Source organism: Chlamydotis macqueenii, chromosome 10, assembly GCF_036417535.1.
Source record: "Chlamydotis macqueenii isolate bChlMac1 chromosome 10, bChlMac1.mat, whole genome shotgun sequence".
NCBI classification, from domain to species: domain Eukaryota; kingdom Metazoa; phylum Chordata; class Aves; order Otidiformes; family Otididae; genus Chlamydotis; species Chlamydotis macqueenii.
This window is the reverse complement of record NC_141565.1, coordinates 9,693,982-9,717,537: the sequence shown is the minus strand read 5'-3', so window position 1 is coordinate 9,717,537 and position 23,556 is coordinate 9,693,982. Positions and strand designations below refer to the sequence as shown.

The 23,556-nt window shown below is 36.3% G+C and overlaps 1 protein-coding gene across 2 annotated transcripts in view; it reads left to right on the top strand.

Annotated features, from left to right (window-relative positions):
- The window catches only part of ARHGEF3 (Rho guanine nucleotide exchange factor 3), a 132,850-nt gene that overhangs the window by 20,937 nt on the left and 88,357 nt on the right, over positions 1-23,556 (top strand). For both annotated transcript variants that reach the window (XM_086755722.1, XM_086755721.1), the window contains exon 3: positions 20,626-20,692. In XM_086755722.1, the coding sequence (XP_086611848.1) occupies positions 20,626-20,692 (67 nt within the window). The remainder of the gene's footprint in view (positions 1-20,625; positions 20,693-23,556) is intronic.

The window sequence follows — 23,556 nt, the reverse complement described above, 5'->3', positions numbered from 1 at the left end:
AAAGAAGTTAAAACTGATATAGTGAAGATACCCAGTTTGTTTAGTATTATGAAGGCCAAGCCATTCTGTTGACTCTACTGGAACTATTTCACTGTAAAATTAATTTGTGAGTAAATTATGGTGCAAAACTCAAGCTTTTCAACTTAAAAAATGACTAGAGTGCTGCAGGCACTAAATAATTTTGTTAGCCTGCTTCTAACAGAGCATTTTCTTTAGGAGGCTGACCTTCTTTTATGTCACAGATGATGGAAAAAAAAATAGAACAGAAAAGCAAGGGGAAAAGAAGTAAAAACACTGGGCAGCAGAAAGACAAGAAATGCAGGTTAGCGTGTAAAACAAACAAGTGTGTAGGATGGAAGGTGGGGAAAGGAAAGTAGAAGAGGAGGGAAAGCCTCAGGCTGCCCTAAATATTTGTTAGCTGCCCTCTCCCACTTTGCAGAAAACATTGTGTGCCTGTACATATTTACCTAGCATTTCTATTGTAGTAGAGTCCATTCGACCCACAGTGGCTGGGCGTACTGTGGCTGAGCTCTGATCCCAATTGTGAAGCGCTTTCTCACTTTTTTAATTCTAGGTTCTTGACAGCTGTTGCTGAGCTAAACTTACTTTTACTCATTCACTCATTTAGGACCCACCAGGTTTACAATTTTACAGATAGCTTTTCATGTGATTTCATTTAATAAGGAAAAATGGTTGTACAGTGAAGTTCTGCCCAGTGGCTAGATACTGGATCACTCCCTGAACATATGGGTTATGTTGAAGTCTGTTGATTATTGTTTTATCTGAGCTTTACAATTTGGAAACTCTTTGGTATAGGAAAAGTAGTTATTCTGGGGTATTGTGCAAACTGTATTTGAAGCTTTGCTTTTTTTTTTTTTTTTTAATTAATCTTCTATTTAAAAATTAAATAGAAGCAACAGGGTCAACTGAGATAAAAAAAAGATATTGAACTAACATGCCCATGAGTGCAACGTGAGTAAAAGTAAGATAGGAAAACAGTGGTGAGCAGCTGAAAATGTGCATTTTCATGATGAGGTAGTATATAGATACCACGTGGTAGATACCTGCCTTAATGCATGTGGTTTTAATCACACAACCCTTCTTCCTTCATGGTGATCAGAACAGGGTAGCTAAATTGCTGCATACTGTAGCTCAAAGACAAACTGGGACTCAAGCTGACTCCTAACTTGTGTGGGAAGTAAGGTTTCGTGACATAAATCATAATAATTCTGTTGCAGCTATTGCCAGCTGCTAACTGACGAAGGAAGAATTATGTGTCTGGAATTAGAGTGAGAAGAGAAACAAGTTGAACAGCTTTCCCCGTTTCTCCCGTGCCCCTGTTCAATCAGTAGAAATGAGTCATCCTGAAGAACTGAACTAAAATGGCTCTGGTCAAGTGCAGTGTAACTGCAGATGTTTGTGATTACAAAAGGCACATACATGTTTGGAGAGCACAAGCTTACAGTGTTTGCAAAAAGGAAGTCCCATAAATTGCAGATTAATGCTTTGGCTAGCTAGATCAAAGTAATCTTATTGCAAGAGGCCTTGAATTAGCTGTTTTCTAGTAATGTCTTATTGCAAAGACAGGAAATACTCTTCTTGGAAAGCAGAAGAATATTCAGGACAGTTAGCATAACTTGACACTTAGAACAGACTATTTTAATAAAGAAGATAAATATTTACAAAATAGATTTTAGAAAAAATAACTTCCATCTTACTTAACTTTCTTAGTTTATTTAATGTACTTCTCTGCCCATAAAAGGAGTAGTAGAATTGAAAATTGTTATGAAGGAATCATTTGCATTGGACTTGCAGCCTGAGAACCAGTCCCTTAAAGGCAGTGGATGGAGATGCAGGAGTGAGGTAGAACATGGAGAGGATGACTCATGGCAGCTTCTGTAGCATGCCCAGGAACGCTGAGAGGTGAGAGTGGGCTGAAATGGTTAAACAGGAGCAGTTGCCAGCTGCTGACTTAAGTCTCATGCACACTTGAAATGAGCTTTGTAACTGAAGAAAATATGCCCCAGGGGCAAGTACAAGTTTAAACATATGTTTAATCATAATGTCTTGCAAAACTTGGTATGGATTGCGTTTCCTCATCCTGGATGGGATTAAAAGAATCTTGATTGGTGCCTTAAGAAAGAGAAGCAGAGAAGCGTTCCGCTTGCGCGCTGGCCTGACTCTGAGTCCCACGAGGTGGCAGCCTTGGCCCGCAGCGCGCCGCGGGGCCGGCTGCTCTCGGTGGTGAAGTCCCTGGTGTCCCCCTGCTTTCTGGTTCTTCCTCTCCCTTTGCTTCATTCTGGGACTGCGAAACGAGATACAAGCAGAGGTGAGAATCACTGAGCGCCTGTTTCAAAAGCCATTTCGCTGGGCTAAGGCTGCTGCCTGTAGGTATATTCAGTGTTATGTTTTGTTTTGGTTTGGTTTTTCAGGGGCCTTATTCTTTCTTTTTTTTTTGGTTGAAAACCACCACTCCATAGGTTCCTGTGACTCTATTGTATTCCACCTGCTTTTTCACTGTTATATCTCTTTCTTATTAAAGCTATTAGCCTAGAGAGTCAGAGCAAACATTTCTGAAATACCTAATTGGTTCCAATTTGATATCAAGAAGTTTTTATCCAAGTAAAAGGTAACACCATCTTAGGCTGCCCCAGTGGTGTTTTGTTTATAAATGTGTGTTAGCGAACAGGCTAGTGACGTGGCTTTTATACTGTGACATACAGTAAATTGAATGTGCACAAAGAGTGTATATACAGAGTGAAATATATGTAGTTTTTAAAGAGCTGAAGAATGTTTAAACAGTACAATTTTTAGTTACTTTGATATAGGAAAGGAATATAAAAATCTTATTAGTCCACTTGTCACTAAAAGGCTCTTCTTCCTTCCTTTCTTCCTGATGGGGCATATTGGAGAAATCTAGAAAATATATTTAATAAAAATGAATGTCACTTTGGACTTTATGTGGCAGTCACTCTCATGGTTGGAACAGGAATCACTGGAACTGAGAAGCTGATTCTGTATAGCTTTATCTAAAGAACAAGGCATGTTAAGGGTTGTTTTTTTTTTTTTTGGTGTGTTCTGTCGTCCAGTCGCATCCTGTCCCATGTCCTTCTTCCCCCCTCCCCCCCCTTTCCCCCCTCTCTGTGAATGAGAGAATTTTATGCTGACAGGGTGATAAATAACACAGGCATGGTCATTAGGCTTGGATCAGCAATATGAGTAATGAATACACTGTGGAAGGAGGCTCAACATCCCTAACTCATGTTTTGGTTGTTTGCAAGTTGAAGCTATGATTATAGTGGATGAGAACTTCTCCCTCAGTGCAATCTTGCAAACACAGAATAAATTTATTTGTATAGTTTAGAACAAGGATTAAATTTGTTACCCATCTTAGTTGTTTTGTTCATGCTCTAGAGCCTCTTCTCATTTGGATAGACTGTATCTTGTCACATTTTCTTTTCCTTCTCTATTACTTCATGAAAAAAACACAAAAATTGCAGAAATAGTAAAGATTTCTATTTGCAAAATATTAAGCATATTAACAAGCGAAGTAAAGGAAAATATTTCCTTCCGTCCTTCAAAGTCTATTCCGATAATGGTAGAAATAACTTGTGACAATAGCAAATTAACGGTGCTAAGAGTTGTAATGTTTTTAGGTTGTCTTAACTATCTTAATTTCCTTTTGTCTACCAAAAATGTTTAACTCTGGCTAAATTAAATGTACAATAATATGATACTTGAATCATAAACAATAAGCATTTAATATATATAGATAATCTTACATGTTGTAGTAGAAGAGCTTTTAACTATCTGAGTTGGTGGGTTACTCATTATCAGTCTACCCAAAGATCATCCCACAAAGCCCACCATTAGTGCTGCTTTAGTACGTGACCATATTTGATGCACATACTATGCATTTTGTGGGAAAAATGCTATTATTTGAAGACTCGCTCAGATGGGTTTGATTTTTAAATACTGTTTATAGTATTATGACATCTAAGCAAGTAAGTCTTTTGAACAAGATAACAGAGGAACAAGGCAAGGTTTTCCTGTTTCTCTTTAGAGAGGCTGTGGGATATGACACTAAGCAGATGATAGTGGTAGTACTTATGGAAGATTTCATCAAATACATGTGAAGTTGAGCCTTCTTTCTGGAGTATGCCTCTCCTGCTAATCAGGCCTGTCTCCATTAACTGCTATCAGTAGTTCAGGAACAATTAGCCCTCCAGGGACCCTTGCCCTTACCCATTGTAGGCAGCTGCTTACCACTTACTGCAATTAAGTCTGCCAGTGTGTTTTAAAACATACCGTTTCTGTGATAATTACAATTTTCCAGGCCTTTGTAGCAATTATGTTTCCTACAGGCTTCATTATAGCTATATTAGCACAATCACCTTTTTGACTATGGAGGTTTTCTGTTGTTGCTTTAGCTGAGGTGAAAAAAGTTGTCCACAAAGGCAAAAGTTGATATTTGATCTAAATCCAGTTGCTACGATCTCTTCATGGTGGGTTTTTGCTTTTTATTATCTGTACCTAGGAGTCAGTTTAATACTGTTTGCTTTTGGGTTTAGTCAATATTTGGCTGATGAGCTTTAACAAAATCTCTCTGCTCAGTTAACATGGGTTAAAATTCCTCCCTCAGCCAGTACCTTTCTCCGTTCAGTAACGGCACCCGTGCTCAGTGAGGTGTACCAGGTTTTGTTGCATTCCGTTATAGATGGAGTATGGTTTACTTTTAGGCTGATTTAGAAAAAGCCAAAACTCTTAACTTAAACCCACTAAACAATTTTAAAAATAAACAAACAGACAAAAAAAGCCCTCAAAGTAAATTGCAATAAATAAATAAATTTAGAATGTAGAATAATGTGATTTCTGGTAACTCCTTTGAAACATCTTGATTCTCTGAGTGCGTGTACATGCAAATGCCTGTATGAAGTGTGTCTGTGGCACTTTTTTTAAATGTAAAAAGAAAATCCCAGTTACCCATCATTGCCAACCATCTGTTTCCTGTATGCTTACCCTGTTTCTCTTTTAGAGATTCTTGTCCTTTTTCGTGATTCCTTTTCACTAAGACTCCAGTATCTGTTCTTATAAACAGTCTGTTATTATTTTATACACTTGTTCAACATGTAGTACAGTTGAGCTTCTAGTTAATACCCTAATACTAAGATATTTAAATTCCCCCCCTGAGGGGAGGCTGGACAATATGTGAATTGGTTAAATTAATTGCATTTTCCTGTGGGCCATGAAGATTTCTGTAAAGTGTTGCAAGAGAGGTTGATTTGAATATGTATCTTTCAAGCTGAATACATTTGGTCACCTGCAAATCTCTCAGATCCGAAAGATAGTTTTTGTGTAGTAAGATGAGATTACATTGCCTTAAAACTACACAAGGAAATCCCCAGTTAAATGTGTAGATCTGTTTCTTCTGATGTGGAAAAGAAAACCTGGGCTAACAGTAATAGCTCATATTAAGGTCATTATGAACAGAAACTCAATAAGAATACATGACTAAAATAAGAGCACTGCAAAGTATTGGAAAATACCTGCAAATGCTGTAGAATATCCACTTATTTGTTAGACATGTATAACTAAATGTATACACACACATATATGTATCATATCATAGAACTGCAATATTCAGAAGCATTTGAAGCATATTCGTTAGATGTACGTACCTAAATGTACACACACATATATATATTTATATGTTTAATATATATATCTGAATGTAGGCATCCATGTTCAAGAGTGCTGATAATATATAATGATTTGGGGATGCATAGGAAGCTATGAGTCCTGACAATACTTATTTCTCTTCAGATTTTATTTGTATCAAAGTGCAGACAGGGAAAGTGATGATAAACTTTTGTAGTACCCTCGTACATAGCACCCTTTCTGTCCCATCCATCAAATTTTGTACAGGTTTTTTCTTCCCCCAGATATCCTCCGTTTTCTGAACTGGCAACCAGCTTAAGGAACTCTTTCATCCTTCTCCTCTGTGCTGTACTGGCATGGGGGCACTCCATAATGAAATAGAAAATAGTAGGAAATCTCCACCAGTCTACATAGAAAATGGCGATGCCTTTTTTGTACCATTTTCCTGATCGACTCTTGTAGGAGATAAAGCTATCTAAAACTTACTGGGCATCACATGGTTAATCCAGAGGTTAAATAATAGCTCCTTTTCATAGTCTTTATATTCTGTGATTAAAAATCGTTTTCCCTCCTTAATGTTTCTTATTTAATCTGCAACTCATCTGGCACAAGCCAACGTTTGCCTGGTCACGTATTCTGTAACAGAGGACTTAATTGTTTCTTTTGCATTTCATTTCAACAGAGATTTTAAATGAGGAATTTTAAATTCCTCATTCTGATTTGTATTTCATTATATTTGGAGGTTGTTTTAAATACATATATATGATGTTTGTATTTACCATTTACAGCTTGATTAAAAAAAAAAAGAAAATGAAACATAGGCAGAGGGGAATTTAAAAGGAAGGTTCTCATATGTATTACAATGGATAGACTGGTTAATACCTGTCCATTCAGAATCTTTTCCTAGTAGGAGAGTTGTGAGAAAACTTTAATTTCTTTTTTTATCGCTTGCCATCAGGATTTTGCATGTAAATGAGAGAGTACATATTGATTTACAGAAAGATCATAGAGCACAGTGACAGAAGCATAACTGCATTACAGGTTTTATATTTTGTGCAGCAGGGGGCTGTACTGACCAACAGTTTGTGAATAGATGTTTATTGTTTTGGTTTTCTGTGGGGACTATAAGTGACTACACAAGATCTTTAATTTAAAAAAAAATGTATAATGTTTTAATTCAATTTAAGGCTTAGTCAAACTTGTCTTACTTACTGTTGTTTGTCCTTTGTTTTGGAGGACTTAATGTTACAATACTTGGTTTCATGGTAATTTTTTTTTTTAGTATCTATATCAAGATACTGAAAAGGTAAATTCTTCTAGCACCTGACTGTTTCTTCTTTACTTTTTGAAGGTTATTTCTGTATGGTTTTGCTCATAGTGCGTATGTATGTTGTCCTTTTAAGACTGGACTTTTTTAACCAGCAGTGTCCTTCAGGTCTGTATGTGTGCTTTGCGTAGTTTTTTCCTGTCAACCTGAGGAGGTACAGTAGAGCACCACTACTGTATTTCATGTCATTTTTACAGCTGCTAAATAGCCTGTTTACAACAAGACAGCTATGAAATGTTCCCTTACTCTGTACACCGCACTCTACAGAAATTGTATACAGTAATTTTGTGACCATAAACAGAATAGTGGTTTCTTATATTCCGTGATTAATGTGGCAACTGCATGCAACTGAAGCAGCTGTCCCTGCCTCCCTGAGAAACACTGTCCATTAATGTTCATTCTCTGTGTTTTTCTAATAAATACTACAGGTGGGATGTGATCATGTTTTTCTCCTACTATATTCCTGCCTTAAGCTTTTCAGCAACTGGGTTCTACCTGCAGAAACACAAAATTGCCACAAACAGCAGGTGGGAAGAATGATGAAAGACTGCAGAACTTGCAAAAACTTGTTTAGGATTCTGAATCTCTGGTGTCCTTATTTAATGGAAATGGTTTTGTGTTACCAATTTCCATCAAAGATCTTGAGTACTATTTCCTTGCCCATTTTAACTCAAACTGTTTTAATCAGTGATCCAAATAGTATTTTTTGCCCAGCAAGGAATCTGTGGCTGTCTCTTTTGCCAAGGTATTGGTAGTCCCAGGAAGTGTCTCATCCATCATTGGATCGCAGTTGATTTAGGTTTTTGCATCTGCTAGGTGAATGAATGAGGGTAGTTAGTAGTTTAGTGAAACAACAAGCTGTGTTTCCCCTGAGAAAACTGTTCCCCCTTTTTCTCAGCCTAATCTAGCAGTTTAGAAATTGCTCAGATAAACAGAACTTTGGTGGTATAGAGCAAAATTTGGGATCAGTATGGATTCCTGGTTGTCTTGCTTTGTTACAAACTTCATGAAGTGGAAATTTTAACAAAGCACATGAATTTTCTGGGTTGCCAGCACTAACTGTAGGAAAACAAGCTCAGTTATTCAACGTACCTGTATTTATCTGAAAGTCAAATACCTAGAATTTGAAGTTCCTTACACAGTGATTCATACACTTCGAGATTTCTGTAAGAATGGAAAGGTTTTATATGAAGCTGTTACAAAGGTGTAATAACACGGACTTTTTATTAGGTGTTACTGTCTATTAGAGGTTGTAATCTGATGTGCAAGGATTTACACTCATGATATCAGAGCATGCTTACAATAAATGTCTTCTATGATAATGCTATAATATCATTGTAGCAATCAGTGAAATCTTGAATGCATGATAGGGCAAATTATTGTTTGTAGAACTCATTCGTTACAAGTGTACTGCAACTATGTTTACATTCTACTAGACCAAAGATGTAACTGTTTTGATCAGGTTTTAAAAAACCCAAATTTTTTAAGTATTACTTAAAAATACTGTAATGCTTCTTTTGTCCATTTTCTTTTCACAGTGCAATCGAGTTTAGAATTATAATCTTAAAACTCTTTGTTTACATATCGGACACAGTGTTAATATATATTTCTTTGTGCTTTGAGTTTAAATATTTTTCAGTTGCCAGTGATTTTAATTTTTTCTCTCTTGAGAACACCTACCTGATTTTATGAGCTTTGGGGAAAACCATTGCACTTCCCCCCCGCCCCCATCATTCATTATGATAATTTAAAGAAGTAAGAATAGACTTTTTTCACCTTTCCGTAGATTTACTTGAAGAAAAAAAGTTATGACGCATTGTGAGTTTAAAAAAAAACAACCAACTAAAACCCCCCAACTTTTATCTTTCTCAGTAGGACATAAGGGGGAGTGGGAGCTGGAAGATATGAAACCATTTGCTTTGCTTGTCAAAGTACCTACACAAGTCAGATTTGCAGAAAGATGTATATGTGTGGTTTAAAGAAAGCCTAGTTTCCTCAGGAAATGGTATATGACTGTGCTGTCTGTTTCTTGCCAGTAACTTTTAAACCCATTGCACAGTTTGTTTTTTTAAAAAGATTAAAATAAAAATCTCAAAAGTGATAAAGATAAACTCAAGTTTTAACATAGTTGAGTTTTAACACAATGAGTGGAGGTGAGAGACCCCAGTTAGTACCGCCTTTATGAGGAAGGGTGCCAGAGCGTAGCCGTTTTATGTTCTTTTGGCAGGAGCCTACCAGCAGCTGTGTTGCTCTGAACTAACCACAGCCTTGTCATGGCAAATGTGTCACAGAGGTAACGGGGGACAGAAAGCGTGCTGAGGTGTGGAACGAAACACAGGGTCTGCTTCCACAGGAAACCAATCTTTATCAGCTCTGCCCCTTGCAGAGTCTATTCAAGTGAGCGTCTGGGGCTAAGAGGTGGTGTCTGCTTGCAGCAAGATGATGCCTCTGCTGTTATCGTGTATGCTCAGTGCTGTGTCTTTTGTTCTTTACATTCTGGTTGAGATAATGGAAGTCACATGCTGTACGTAGGATGTGGCTGCTGCTTCACTTAATTCTGGTGCCGCCTTACTCTCTTAGGAATGAGAAAGCAGCTTCTTATCATTAATCTCTGCCCCTAACAAAGAGCCCATACTGGAGCATCAGATTTTGCAAGGCTGAGCTCTGTATGTCCTTCGTTGCCATGCCACTTCTCACAAGCGATTGAGTTGTCACATCTCGGTGTGCCTGTTCTTTCCTGGTTTGAAGTTGTGAAGGTTGGGAGATCTGCCTGTAGGACTATTAGGCAAATAATGCTGTCAATAAATCTTGCAGCATCGTTAAATAGTTAATGTGGTTAATGCAAAAGACCACACTGTAATTAGAGGTGGGAGAGTACTGGTTGAAGGGAACTCTTTTCATATCAGTTTTTCATAGAACCATAGAACATCATTTTTGATGCATTTGAAAATGAAAAGTGCTGTACAGAAAGCAAGATGCTGTTTTATTGATCAAGAGGTATAGTATAAGTGATGGGAAAAAATCCAACAGCTTGGCTTCAGAAACATTTCAGGTATTCAAAAGAAGTAGGACCATTTACTTTATGTTCCTGTCACTTTGAAGACTACCAACAGTAGTTCTGGTATCAATGACCATAAAGGAAACTGTAAATAATTTTTCATCATCATCGATCAAATCAACATATGTTTGATTTCTCCCCTTGTGGTTTATGACTTTATTACAGCTACTGTAGTAAGAAGGGATATTGTCCTGGTGTTCTGGTGCTTTCTGTATTCAGATTGAAAGAGCTTGTTCTATTGTTTTTGTAACTAGCAAGTTTTTCAGTGTTTGTAATGAAATACTGCAGTGTATGTCTACTTCCTAAGCCTAATTAATAAACCTCTTTGAAACTCACATCCATTAGCTATCAGCAGGAGTAAAAGCAAAGATAAACATGGCCTAATTTAAAGGCATGGCATTAAAAAAAAGTTTCAGAGGAATCATAATAGTGGTGAATGTCTTGGAAAGAACAAAAACCTGATGAAAATAGAAATTGAAATGGTGTCCAATTGTGCAACTACTAATGTTCAGCAGTGTAACAAAACCCAATAATTAATGAGTCTAAAACTAGTAGTTTGTGCATGTCAGAGTGAATCTTTTACTATATACTATAAAGTAGTAACAAGCATGGAGTATTTTCTTGAAGAAAAAAAATGGTGCTGTACTAGCCTATGTGATGAGAATATGTCAATATTTGCAAGGGCAAATAGCCCCAAAATGTTTATTTCTTTGAAGGTGAATAATCTCTGGCAAGCATGTGAAAGATTTTTCTGATATGAGTTACTGGAGCAAACTGCATTATTCCTTAGGGTTCATAAATAACTGTGGAAAATCTTTAAAGTTTCATGCAGAACTGTGTGTATATCACAGGGCATTCTGACAGTTTTTCAGTAGGTATTGCAAGTTCTGTATTAGTTTCTTTTCTTAAAATGTGCTTGGATAGGAAAGTTTGGGTATGTATGGCACAAACACATCGTGGAAGTAAATGGATTTTTGTTAATGTTTTTGGAAGAGCAAGGTACAGCAGTGTCGTCCTACCGATATTGATAATATATTAAAATAATTAATTATTTGGGCTCTTTGTTTTGTTTTCCTAGAGCAAAAATACTCTTAAAATGTGAAGAAACATTGGATACTAACCAGTAATTTTTCTCTTGATAGTGTGTACAAGTGATGTTTTTTACGAGATATTTCTGCTTGCAGCTTTCACACATTACTACTTTTTGACCTTTAAGCATTTTCATTGCATTTATTTTGGGAAGCATCTTAAAGCAGGAACTCTGGAGTCACAGGCCTGAAATTTTGGTTTGACTTTGTCTTCTGTGTATGACAACATACACCGATACATTCAGAACAGGTAATGCGAATACGCATTATGAGAGAAACAAAATAACGTAGTTAATTATTGCACTTGCTGCTCTGACACTGTATTTCAGGCACAGATTGCAGAAGGAAAGCAACAAAATATTTGTATTAATTAAGGTAATTGATAACAAATCTCATTAATAATGTAAAATAAGAAGGATATAGGCCTTCAAGCATGGGCAGACAATCTTACACTGAAAGAGATGAGAAAATTTCCTCCATTGACGGATCAACCCATCAGTGGTCTACTTTACAGCAAAATCCCATTTCCTGTCTGATCCACTGGTCTCATGTAATGTGTTAATTCCTGGTTTTGCAGCAATTCTATTAATTCAGAAGGGAAAAAAAAAAAGTGGAGAGGATGTGTGTGTATTCAACCATATAAATACATTTTGTTTTTTATATATACATATATGTGTATGTATTTCTGAAGAAACTGGTTCCAAATCTCTCCTACCCATAAATGCACTTGTAAATGAATGTACTTTGACCCAGGACAAAACAAAAAATATATGCTTTCAGAGTCATCACTGGTGTAGTTTTTTTTTTAATTATAGGATGCTGTGTTTGTAATAAAATTATTTTATCACAGTTTTCAGTGTCCTTTTGTAAAATGATCTTGGACTGAAATTACTGTAATGTAGTTAGTGTATTTATATCGAAGAGACTGGAAAACATAACGTGTTGCTGGTAGAAGTAGAGATAAGTGAACATTTTTTGTCCTGAGTTGCTATTTTGAATGGAGCTTCAGTGGAACGATAGTTTCAACAGGTTTTACTCCAGTGCATTCAAGGGTTTCCATAGTAATTACTATGGCAACACTGATGCACAAAATGTTCCCACAGGAATCCAGCTGTGAATGATAACTATCAACTGAAAACATGCTGCTTTTGCATCTCAGGTTAAATATCCCTTCAGAATGGATGGAAATAGTGAAAGTGTGGGGTTTTTTTTCTTACTTAACAGCAAGTCATTCTAATACATAAAAGCTGAGATATTATGAAAGGAGTGTTTGGTTTCAGAGTACGTACACCCCTTGAATATATTGCTGCAGTTATCGTGCCTCAGACCAGTGAAGAGTGTTAGAAACGCTGAGTGTGAAATTTGGCACCAGCTTCAAATGTTTTTGTGTTGTGAAGAAACTTCCAATGCCAAATCTGTAGTACAAAATCTTCCGCTCAGAAATTATAACTTAGCATTTATTAACGGCATTATTTGTTATGTAAACGGGTTTACATAATTCTTCAAGATAAAACTATTTTGATAGCCTTCTGACCTCACTGTGCAATGAAGATCAAGATCACAAAAGTCACATAGCAGAGGTCAGTATTGTTGACTTCAGTGTCTATTTATAAATTGCCTTCAAAAACTCCTCTGATTTTTGCAAAACTAAATTTGTCAGTGTTTGTGTTAAACAGAATATCCTGATGTCAGAGGATGCAATATTTATTGAAACTGTTTGTTTTTAAATCTGCCTCTCCTTGTATGTGTAAACTGGCCTTTGTGTGTATAGTTGCCTTGTTTGTGTTTATTTCACTTCCATTCAGAACAAAGAGGAAACCAATCCAGTGTTTATGATATGAATAAACTTTTAAGCTTAAAACAATTTTAGGACTTATTTGGTAGTTTTACTGTCATGGAGTAAGACAAAATGCTTCTGGATCTAGGGATTTATGGCCACAGTAAAAATAATAATGAGTTTTATGGAACAAGAGAAACTAAACTAATTAATATTAAGAGGACACTGCTAATTCTTTTCAAGATTTAAAAAAAAAGTGTTAAAACTGAATAAGAAAATTGTGAAGATCACTTCTTTAGATAGGAGGAGAAAAAAGTTTTCTAAGCAAGGGGGCAATAGTTGCTTGTACAGTTATTTCTGCAACTTAATAGGCATTACTGTGCAGATTGAAAGGAAGATGAAATGGAGATGAAATCACTATTTGTTTTATTTGGGTTTCTGCAGTGTACAATTTATTAATAATGCAAGTGGAAGTCTCACAAGTGAAAATGTCTTTGTAAATTTAAAAGTTGCATGGTTTGATCTTGGGGACTTGTATGTATATATCACATATTGCCTTAAACTTTAATTCAGGACTTCTTGTAGTTCCCTTTGGTGCACATGACATAACTGAGTTTAAAAAATATTAAATATACTGGCAGCTTACTAAAGAAAACTGGCTGTATTTGGTACATAGCTACTAAAAATGTTTACTTGTCTACAGATGCTTCAGCTGTGAGTATCCTAAATATTTTGTTAAGCATAGTTGTGTTTATTGTACCTATTGATCTTAGTAATCTAATGATCTGAAAGTGTTGTCTCCCAGGTTTCATATTCTGCTAAAAGACAAAAAGGTGTTTCATTGGGTACTTATCTTAAGAACAGCACCCAAAGGAGGGGAAAAAAAAAAAAAAGAAAAAAAAATCCCAACTCATGGTACTTTAAGTTTCTAAATCAAAAGCTCTAGAAACAAGGAAAGATTGTTTGAAAAAGTTGAAGGTTTTTCCTCAGACTTAATATAAATAATGAAACTCGTTCCCATGAACGGTTTTGTTATCAGTAAGTTGATGAATTCCTGATTTTTTTTCACTTAATACGCTATTCTTTATTTAACTGACAATGCTTGAAGTGTGGGAGAAGTTCTATTGCTGATGTTTTAGTTATGCCGTAGTAAAATACTTGCCTGTGTCCTGAGCGGAGCCCCAGTATGCTGCGGAATTTAACCTTTGAGATTTTTATGTCTAAGTTGTTGAACTATATGTGACAAAGCAGCTACATGGAATTTGCCATGACAGTCTGCAATCTTTTAGGCATAGCAGAAGGCAAAACTAGCGAAGACATGAAATTATATGGTATAATTTGACTTTTTAGAGAGGATGGTTACTGCACACTGAAGTTAAGTCATAGGCATGATTGCAGACGCTCGGAGGAGTTCAGTTCATTAGCTCTGGTGGTGGCAGGCCTGTAACAATCCCAAGATAAGAAGTTCTGGTCTGTCTGCATAGAAATTACAGGAGTGGTTCTTGTCACTCGGTGTAAAACACTTCTTCATGCAAGAACAATCTTTCTCAATGAAACAGTATTCTGGAAGTAACGATACTCTATAACTGATCACATTTGATATAAGCAGGTTTCATTCCTTGACTGACTGGCTTACTGCCATATCCTCGAGAGCTAGGTGTGAAAGGTATCATACAGCACTCTTGAGAAGAAGTGCAGGAGTTTTCACTCCTCAACACAGATCCTCTAGATTTGCTATAGGCTTAATGACATAATGGTCCTATTTGGCAATTTTGTTACAAACCTACATTTTTGGCCTTTACAAGCTATAAGGCAGAAAAAGATAAAGTTGCAAATGAAGAGATAAGGAAATAGCAGTACAGGATTTTTAAAACCTTGTATTGGATTGACTTGCCCCTAGATGTTAATTGATTTAAATAGTGTTGCCTTCAGTCCTTCTGGTCTTTCTAAATGCCTTTTAGTGAACCACAGCTTTGCAGGAATTCATGTTCCTTCAGAAGGAGAGCCAGATGATGTGAATCCATACACAAAGGATTTTCAGAAAACACTCATTTCCTTTATCAAGAACAGGATGTGATGGCACTTAAATGATCCTTTTGAGGGTGTTAGTAACTTCTCTGTAGGCTGACTGAAAATGCTCAGTTTGGTTGGATTTCACAACTGCAAAGAAATCCCTTGTCTGCTTTCTCTGGGTGAACGTTTTTGTTTCTGTCTAACCAGTAAGTATCCGGTCTTGTTAAACTAAGTGGATTTCCCAGTTTTAGGTTCTTAATGTTCAGAACAGTCGTGGTGGGGGCCATTTAAGCATTACCATCAGATCTTTTTTTTTTTTCCTGTGGACCACAGAGTCTTATCTATATGGCTGACTGTAGGGTGGAGATGAGCAAACATTTATTTTTAATGGGGAGCTATTCTCTCTGTAAAGAATTCAGCAGGTGTCTGTGATACAGCAGTGGGATGGGGTAAGGGCTGAAACTGAACAAATGTGTTGCTCCCATTTCTTCTTCTTAGTGTTACCGAAATACTACAGGAATATTTTTTTTAGGCTGCACGTTCAAAGTGAGACAGTGAATAATCTTTCTAATCTCAGCTTTTACAATATTAATGAAGCAGTGACATTTTGTTATAGAAACCCACTACAGAACTGTCTTCTCATCCTGCCCGGCATTGGTGCAGCTGTACCTCTGTCAAACAGCAGCAGAGCCTGGGTCCTGCTGTTGGCTGGCAGCCAGGGCTTTCCAGGTCAGTTGTGAGCAGAGTTCGTATGTGCCAAGGGGGATGCTTCTGTAGTGGTGTCTATCAGACGTAATTTATTACATTAGCTTGCAGTAGTTACAGATGAAGAAATACATTATGTTTAAAGCTTTAAATCAAGCCTGTTTTTTTCAGAAGATGAAAAGTTACATTGTTAGGAATATCTGGTTTTTAGATAAAAAGTAGACCTTAGTCTTCAGACTTTTTTTTTTTCTATTTCATAAAATTAGTGTTCATTTTTTTACAGGAAATTAATCAAATGCAGAAATTAAAAAGTACTTTTTATAGTTTCTTCATTTTTTTGTTAGATATTTTATGGTGCTGTGCATTGATTCATAGTATAAACAAACGTGTTCTGAAGAAAGCAAGGGCAAAGAGTACGTGTGGACAGCTCGCCGGCAATGTACCTGCTTCAGTGATGCAGGCTTTCATCTATGTATATCCAGATTCACAAGCGCTGTTTTTTCTTTCTTACGCACTTTTGACACATAGTTCATGACAGTAGGACAATAAAAGGTTATGTTAGTATTCAGGAAGTCAGCCCAGCTGGTAAAAATCAGTCACCTGGTTTTTCCTTGGTGGATATTTTTGTTTCTCTCAAGGTAGTAAGTGTCCAGTATTGCTCATCCAAGTGTTCGGCTGTGTTTTTTTCCCCCAATCATCTATCTGCTATGGGAGCTTGAAGAGCTCATGTCTGCAGTATTGGACCTTGATAAATCAAACATACACACAGTCATATGAGATGCTTTGCCTTTAGGAAGAAAACTGTATCAAGTAAACTTTCCATATGAACTTAAAACTTTTCTGAGCCAAATTTTACTGTACTGTTTTTCTTTGTGGAAAATAAATGAAATTTTCCACAGTCTCCTTTTCGTGCTAAAATGCACAGGCCTAGTATAGAAGAGAAATAGTATTTGAGATTTCAAGTGGAGAAAACAATGTTTTTTATGAAGTAGGTCAAACCGTGGGGTTTTACCCTGCTTTTACAGAGCATTAATTTAATTTATTAGTATCCACAACTTGGAACATCTAAGAGAACCAATATTGTTCAAAGCTATTGTTCAAAGCTGAGAATACTCTTGCATATCTCAGACTTTGCCAGGTAAAACACTTGGAATTTTTTCTTCTTTTTTTTTTTTTTTTTTTTTGGTGTACTTCAGTATCACAAATATCCCAGTGTGTTTAGATAAATGTGCTTTTCTGAACAGTGTATTAGTGTACACTTTTGATAGATTGAGCAGATGACATTACAAAGAACAGTTCTGAATAGTAAGTACTATTTATTATTTATCAGTATCTTTGTAAAATATTCACAGCTGTAGTAACAGTCTTTATTTTTGCAGATTGAAAAAAATTTTTTACTTAGCACAGCTTGTCTCTAAGTGGTTTGAGCTTTCCTTTTATTATCTGAGTGAATATTCATGTAGATTTGTGAAATGTGCTTTTATCTTCAAACAGATGTAGCAGCTGAGTATTTTAAATAAAACACACACAGCTTGGATATTCATATCTAAAAAAATACTGTTGTAGTCAGTGATTCTGTGCACCGAAAGATGTAGGATCAGATGAAGATGTAGAAGTTAGGTGAGCTTAATGTAAACTACCATAAATAGATCATTTATCTCACAGTCATCCTTCAAGACAGATAACACTTTTTTAGTAAAAGTAATAGAAACTTTTTAAAACATTCAGTGCTTGTTGTAGTCTTTAGATCCATTTACATACTTTTATTTATTGATTATCATTATATAACTACCCTACAGCACAGTAAGGGTTGTACAAAAAAAACCTATACTGATTTGTTCTGGGAGACATATTAATTTGGTGCCTAAAAATTGTGTCTAAATAAAGATTTCAATAAGAATATCTTTGTCCAACAGGTATTTTTATTGTATGTATTCAGAGAACATGTGTGAGGGAACCTAAACAGAAAACTCTGCACCTTTTAAGGACAAAAACATTATTTTAGAACTTTTAATTCTTTTTTTTAGCATTGTCAACAGAATCCTGGGGAACACAGCTGAGTTCTGTCCTGAGCTTGATGCAGATAAAGTAGTTACAGGTCATACTCAGTCTTTGCAAAAAATCTACCGTTTCAGTGATCTGCCCTGTAAATGTTGTTACTTCTGGTCACAGATGAGAAGAAAAGAATTCAGGTTTTACTTTAAGATCCAAGGCAGAATTGGAAAAAGCTATGTATATACTTATTAAATTTAGCAAATGTAAAATATAGGGATCACTTTTGCGAAACCATTTTAAGAAGGATCAGTGGTTTGTTTCCAGACAAGCATTTCTGATGATACTGGTTTCGTATGAAATACTGGAATTTTCTTCTGAATGCAAGCAGCAGACAGGACAACGTAAACATACTATAAGACAAATAATACCTCCTTCAGTCTTGATAGATCTATTTTTCATTCCCTTTTTAATTAACTCCTTCTGATAAAACTGGCTTGTTTCATTAGGCTGCTGCATTTAAGGCTTTTTAATAACTCTATGATAGTATTAAAAAGAAAAGTTAGCATACCATTGAGAATAATAGAGAGGTTCATTCTCACCAAAATAAAGTAAGGTTCGTGACTGATCCAATAAGGAAGGAGGATATCTATTGTGAAAACTGGCAAAATGTAGAATTAATATTGTTTGCTCTCTATGAAGACAGACTGTTGTGCCATTTGGGATGCTTTCAGTGAATGGAAAAGTTACAGATTGATGATAACAAATCGTTAGTCGCCAGTCTTCTAATGGCTGGCCTTCAGAGTTCTCAGTTCTTATTACAGGATGACTGTGAGAAGAGATATTTTTTTTTAATGAAGTTTTAATTTCCCTTGTAAGTGTTGTCTAAACTATCATAAATCTGGATATATTGAAATTGATATCTTTTGTTTCCCCTATATTCAGCTTAATTAAAATAGAACTAGTGCAATTCTTAATAAACTGGGAAAATAAATGCATGAACAACATGAAAATACCAAAGAGAAATTTGGAAATGTGAGTTTAAACATGAGGTTTTGTGTTGGTTTTGTGGTTTTTTTTTGTTTGTTTTGTTTTGTTTTTTTGAAAAGTGTCTAAGGAGCTCAACTCTATAGAAAGCTCTCAGTACTTTTTAGAAATATATAACTTTGGTTCTACTGTGAGATAATCTGTGAATAAAAAGGGTGCAAAACACTGCTAGGACAATTGATAATCTGTCTAACTTGCTCTTGTTAATCACATTTTTCACAATGCAGTTCCAGTTCCAGTGAGGCTTTTGAGTTAGAAGTTCAGTTTCGTAATATTTTAACTTACAAATCTGTAGTAGGACAATTTATTAGTGGGACAATCTTTAACACTAAAATCTGTAATGTGTGCTGCCTTGTGCTTTTTTATTGACTTTATCAATGTGCTTCAGATATTTAGATTCTTCCAGTACCTCAAGGGGGGCCTACAAGAAAGATGGGGAGAGACTGTTCAGTAGGGCCTGTTGTAACAGGACTAGGGCTAATTGTTTCAAAATAGAGGGAGGTAGATTCAGACTTGATATAAGGAAAAAAAAATTACCATGAGGGTATGGTGAAACACTGGACCAGGTTGCCCAGAGAGGTGGTGGATGCCCCATCCCTGGAAACATTCAAGGCCAGGTTGGATTGAGGCTCTGAGCAACCTGATCTGGTTGGAGATGTCCCTGCTCCTTGCAGGGGGGTTGGACTGGATGGCCTTTGAAGGTCCCTTCCAACCCAAACCGCTCTATAATTCTATGATTCTTTCTGGTTGGCTGGGTGGTAGAGTAAAAAACTGAGAAGATTTACATCTCAACTTTTGATGTTACAAAACTATGTTGTTATGATTTATAGTTTATTATTTGCATTATATTGGCATCTAGAAATGTCTACTGTGATCATGGCTCTATGATGTATTTTAATACACATAATAAGAAAAATGTCCACACACCAAATATTTTACACCAAAATACAGAAGACAAAAAAGACAGAACTATTGCTTTCCTGACTCCACAGAAAAGAAACTGGAGAACAGTGTGTTGGAGTCCTTCAGGAACAACAAGCAGCTAGAACGACTCCCAGATCTTTCATGTGCTAGTCAGATGCTTTAACTGCAAAACATCTGTCTTGTTATTGTTGGATGGTGAGGTTTGACAGGCAGCCATTTTATTTGCTATTTTTTAACCAACTTTTTGTATTCCTGTTATTATTTATAATAACTTCTCTAATCTGTTTAATTGCATGGCTGCAGTTGCAGCGTGCTCAGCATTTAGGTCCCGCTGCCAAACTATTTGTTGGTTTGGTCAACTTCAACAGGTCAGTCAAGCTTTCATCTGACTTCACGTGTAAAATCTCAATGATGTTTGCCTACCTTTGTAAAGTAATTTAAGATCTTACTGGTGAAAAAAATTCATTAAGAGTGACGTGGAGAATGTTATGGTTACTTTTCAGAAATAATTGTACAGTGCTAATTATAGGGTAGGAGGAAGGTTTTGGAAGGAGTAAAAACAGAAGTCAGCTTCTAGTTTTTAGCATCGCACAAAGGTCTGGCTAGCTTGCTTTACATTGGTGCTTCATGTAGCTTCGCTGTTAGGATTAAAGGCACTTTAGTGTCCCCATCTAGTACAGCTGGCGGACCGCACCGTCTTGCATCACGTGAGATAATTGCAGCTTCCTAGACCCACACGCTTCAGGTCAGGAGTGTCTCTGCTTGTTGAAAATCAGGAGGAGTAATAAGTTGTCAGACATCAAGTCAGCGCGTCTCTGAAGGCTTGTAAGGCTGCCATGTCCCTTAGCTCTCAATCTGAATTAAAACATTTAACTAAACTGAAGAGAGAAACCTGTCAGAAGTACAGCCGAGGAAACCTAAGGTGTCTTAGTGCTTGAAGACTGTATTTTTCTTTTCTCCCTCTATTGTCACTCTATTGTTGATACAGAAAATATGACAGCCAAAAATGTAAACTTTTCTTTGTCTCATCTTGCAGGCCGAAACAACAGCAACAGAACAATTTTTCCTTGTTTCCTTCCACCAAGGGCTGGAATTTCAGAGGGGTAAGTTTTGGTATTGTTTTACTCATGCTCTGTAACATTCTCTCCTGCTTCATTCTATTGCAGTGTAACTTTGCGGTTAAGCCCTAATATGTGAGGACTAAAATCTTGGCAAAACAATTAGAGAATGGAGCTTTTAATTTTGTGACCTCCTAAAAGGCTTGCTAAAAATCTCAGCTTTTGTTTATGTGGTTGGCTGACTTATTATGAGGGGTAGGTGAGATAATTTAATGTAGGTGGGTTAATGTACAATGTGATTTAAAAAGAAAAAAAAAAAGAATGTTTTCCTATATGAAAATAAATCGGCAAAACTGAAGTTATACATACTAGTTTTTAAGTGCTCTTTTACTCTAATATAGATATATGTCAAGTTACTTAACTGAAAGCTTATATATGTGAATTTTGCAGAAGTACAGTTGGAGAATTAGAACAAAAATTACATGGATTTCTTACAAGGCAGAAGGGACTAGGTTTATTTCCGTTGGGAAATAAAGAGCAAGGAGATATGGAAGCATATGTGTTCCCACGGTAATTGAGTGAAAAGGGACATGAAAAAGCAATGCAAGTTAAACTGAGAACATCTAATATTTGCTGGTGCTATCAGGACCTTCTATTCTTGTCTGCTTTGCATTTCAGAGCTATAATTCTTATGTAGATTAATTCTTTCAGAGAGTCATGTTGTCCCCTGTCTGTCCCCTCTGGCCTGTGAAGTCTTCTGCACCACTTGTTGAAAAACTTAATGTGATGGTGGCGGCGTTCAAATGGGAATGGTGTGTTTGCTGTGTCTGTAACTACTGGAGCCTGGGATACAACATGCAGCGACAACTCCTTCTCCTAGACTGTATCTAAGTCATAGTGTTACTGTAATCTTTTGGTTAAAGGAAGGGCTTTTCTGCCTTACAAACTTCATTTGGCATAATAAACAGTAAATTACTGTTACCTGTAATGTGGACTGACTTATACTGAATCTGAAGAGTTCAGCTTTGTATTTAGGAGAGCATATAGAAGTGTCTTCTCTGAGCTTCTTCCAGTAAACATTTAAGTAGAAAGATATTACTTAAATTCTTTGCAGAAAGGGTAAAGGGCATTGACAGGTTTACTGGTCTGTGTTGGTCATAATATGTTAAACTTTCTTAAAACAAAAAATATTTTCCACAATATCTGATACTGACTTTTGTATTCTAATTTGATATTTTACTGTGAGATTTTTATTTTCACCGTATACTTCTTGCATTGCACCACAAAACTACAGGGTTCAAGTTGTCAGCATTACAGAGAAAATAGTTCCCTCACAACAGCATTGTCAGGAATTCAGGGGAAAATACCAACAAACTCTAACCTGTAGATTAATGATAAATTTCAGAGCCAGTTTAAAATTGATGCTAGTATTTGTCTCAGTTCTCAGCTATGCTGGAGAAGTAATTGAGGAAGAAGGTAGATGTGAAAGTAGGAGGAAGAATATTGCAGTTATGAGTTGTAGCTGGAGAAACAATCATCCCAAGTTCAGAGAGCAATAGCTCACTGGGAGTAAGGGCTTAGTGTAGGTAAGCGTGGTGGCATGAAGTCCATGATCCAAGCTGCATGGCAGAGGTGGAGTGGGCTAGTACACGAAGAGCAGAGAACTGAGGGGTAGAAGACTTCAGAATCAAGAAGAGAAATCAAGAGCCTGAAAGGAGATAGGAATAGGGAGTTGGAGAAAACAGACATTGAGTAAAGCATCTTCAAACTGCTTCCTTCATATCTAGAAATGAAGATCTGTGGGAGTTGTCTGCTACCTTATTTTTAAGGAAACTGATGAGATACTAACACAGATGTCAGGTTCTATGGCTGTAATATTTAATAGAATGCAAAGTGATTGGCAGTTGCAGTTAATTGTTTGAAATAAACTACTACATCAAGGGAAGAACCTGGATCAGTTGTTCACTGGATCTGTTTGGATGCTGAAACTAAGACAGCTGAGTACTGGACGACAGAGCTGAGTCTCTGTTGATGTTTGCATTGTGTCAGCATCAGCTTTATTTTGATGTATGGAAAAAATTGTGTTATGAAAAGACCAGTGAGCAAACTTGAAGTCAGGTTTTCATACAGATGGTGAATGATAAAAGGTTAACTTTGATGTCTTTTCTCAAACAGGAGTAAAACCTTATTGGGTAAAAGAACTAAGTTAATATTGACAGTGGAGCAGTGCCATGCTTGAGTCTAACAAAACTCTGGAGCTGACTTACTCATAGCTATGTTTTATTTAAACATGTATTCTATTTCTATATTACAGACTGTAATACAAAAACATTTCAACAGTCACAAAAAATAAGAGCAGAAAGTGGTTAAGCACCAAGTTGCAACATTGTGTTCATCTTCCTATCCTCCCTTTGCAGTCAGTTCACTGGTTTTAAATGCCTCTGTATTGTGGTGATAAAGTGGGCATAATAAAGCATCCTTGAACATACACCAACGTAAATCTCAAAGTAAGATCAGGAGGGCCCAGATGATAAACATTTACCAGAGAAGCTCCTCTGCACTTCTCTTTTCCTCTCTTTACTTACATTTATTTTATCACAAGAAGCTTTTTTTCCCATGTTGAGCAGCTCTTTTGAGCCTCATGGTTAGAGATCACATTTAATTCTCTTAATGGGAATTTCCATGTCGAGATTATATCATTTATGTGTTTCTACCAATGCTGTCATTTTTACATAATGGTAGCAGTTCCAGAACCTTGAGGGATGTTTAGGTATTAGTGGGGAGAAAGGAGTTTATTTTAACTTTTTTTTTTTTTTTTTTTTTTAAATAAATCAATCCTGGTGTAGATGAAGTTTAGACTTAAAGTTACCAAGCAGTGTAATTTTTCTGCTATATACTTCTCCTGCATA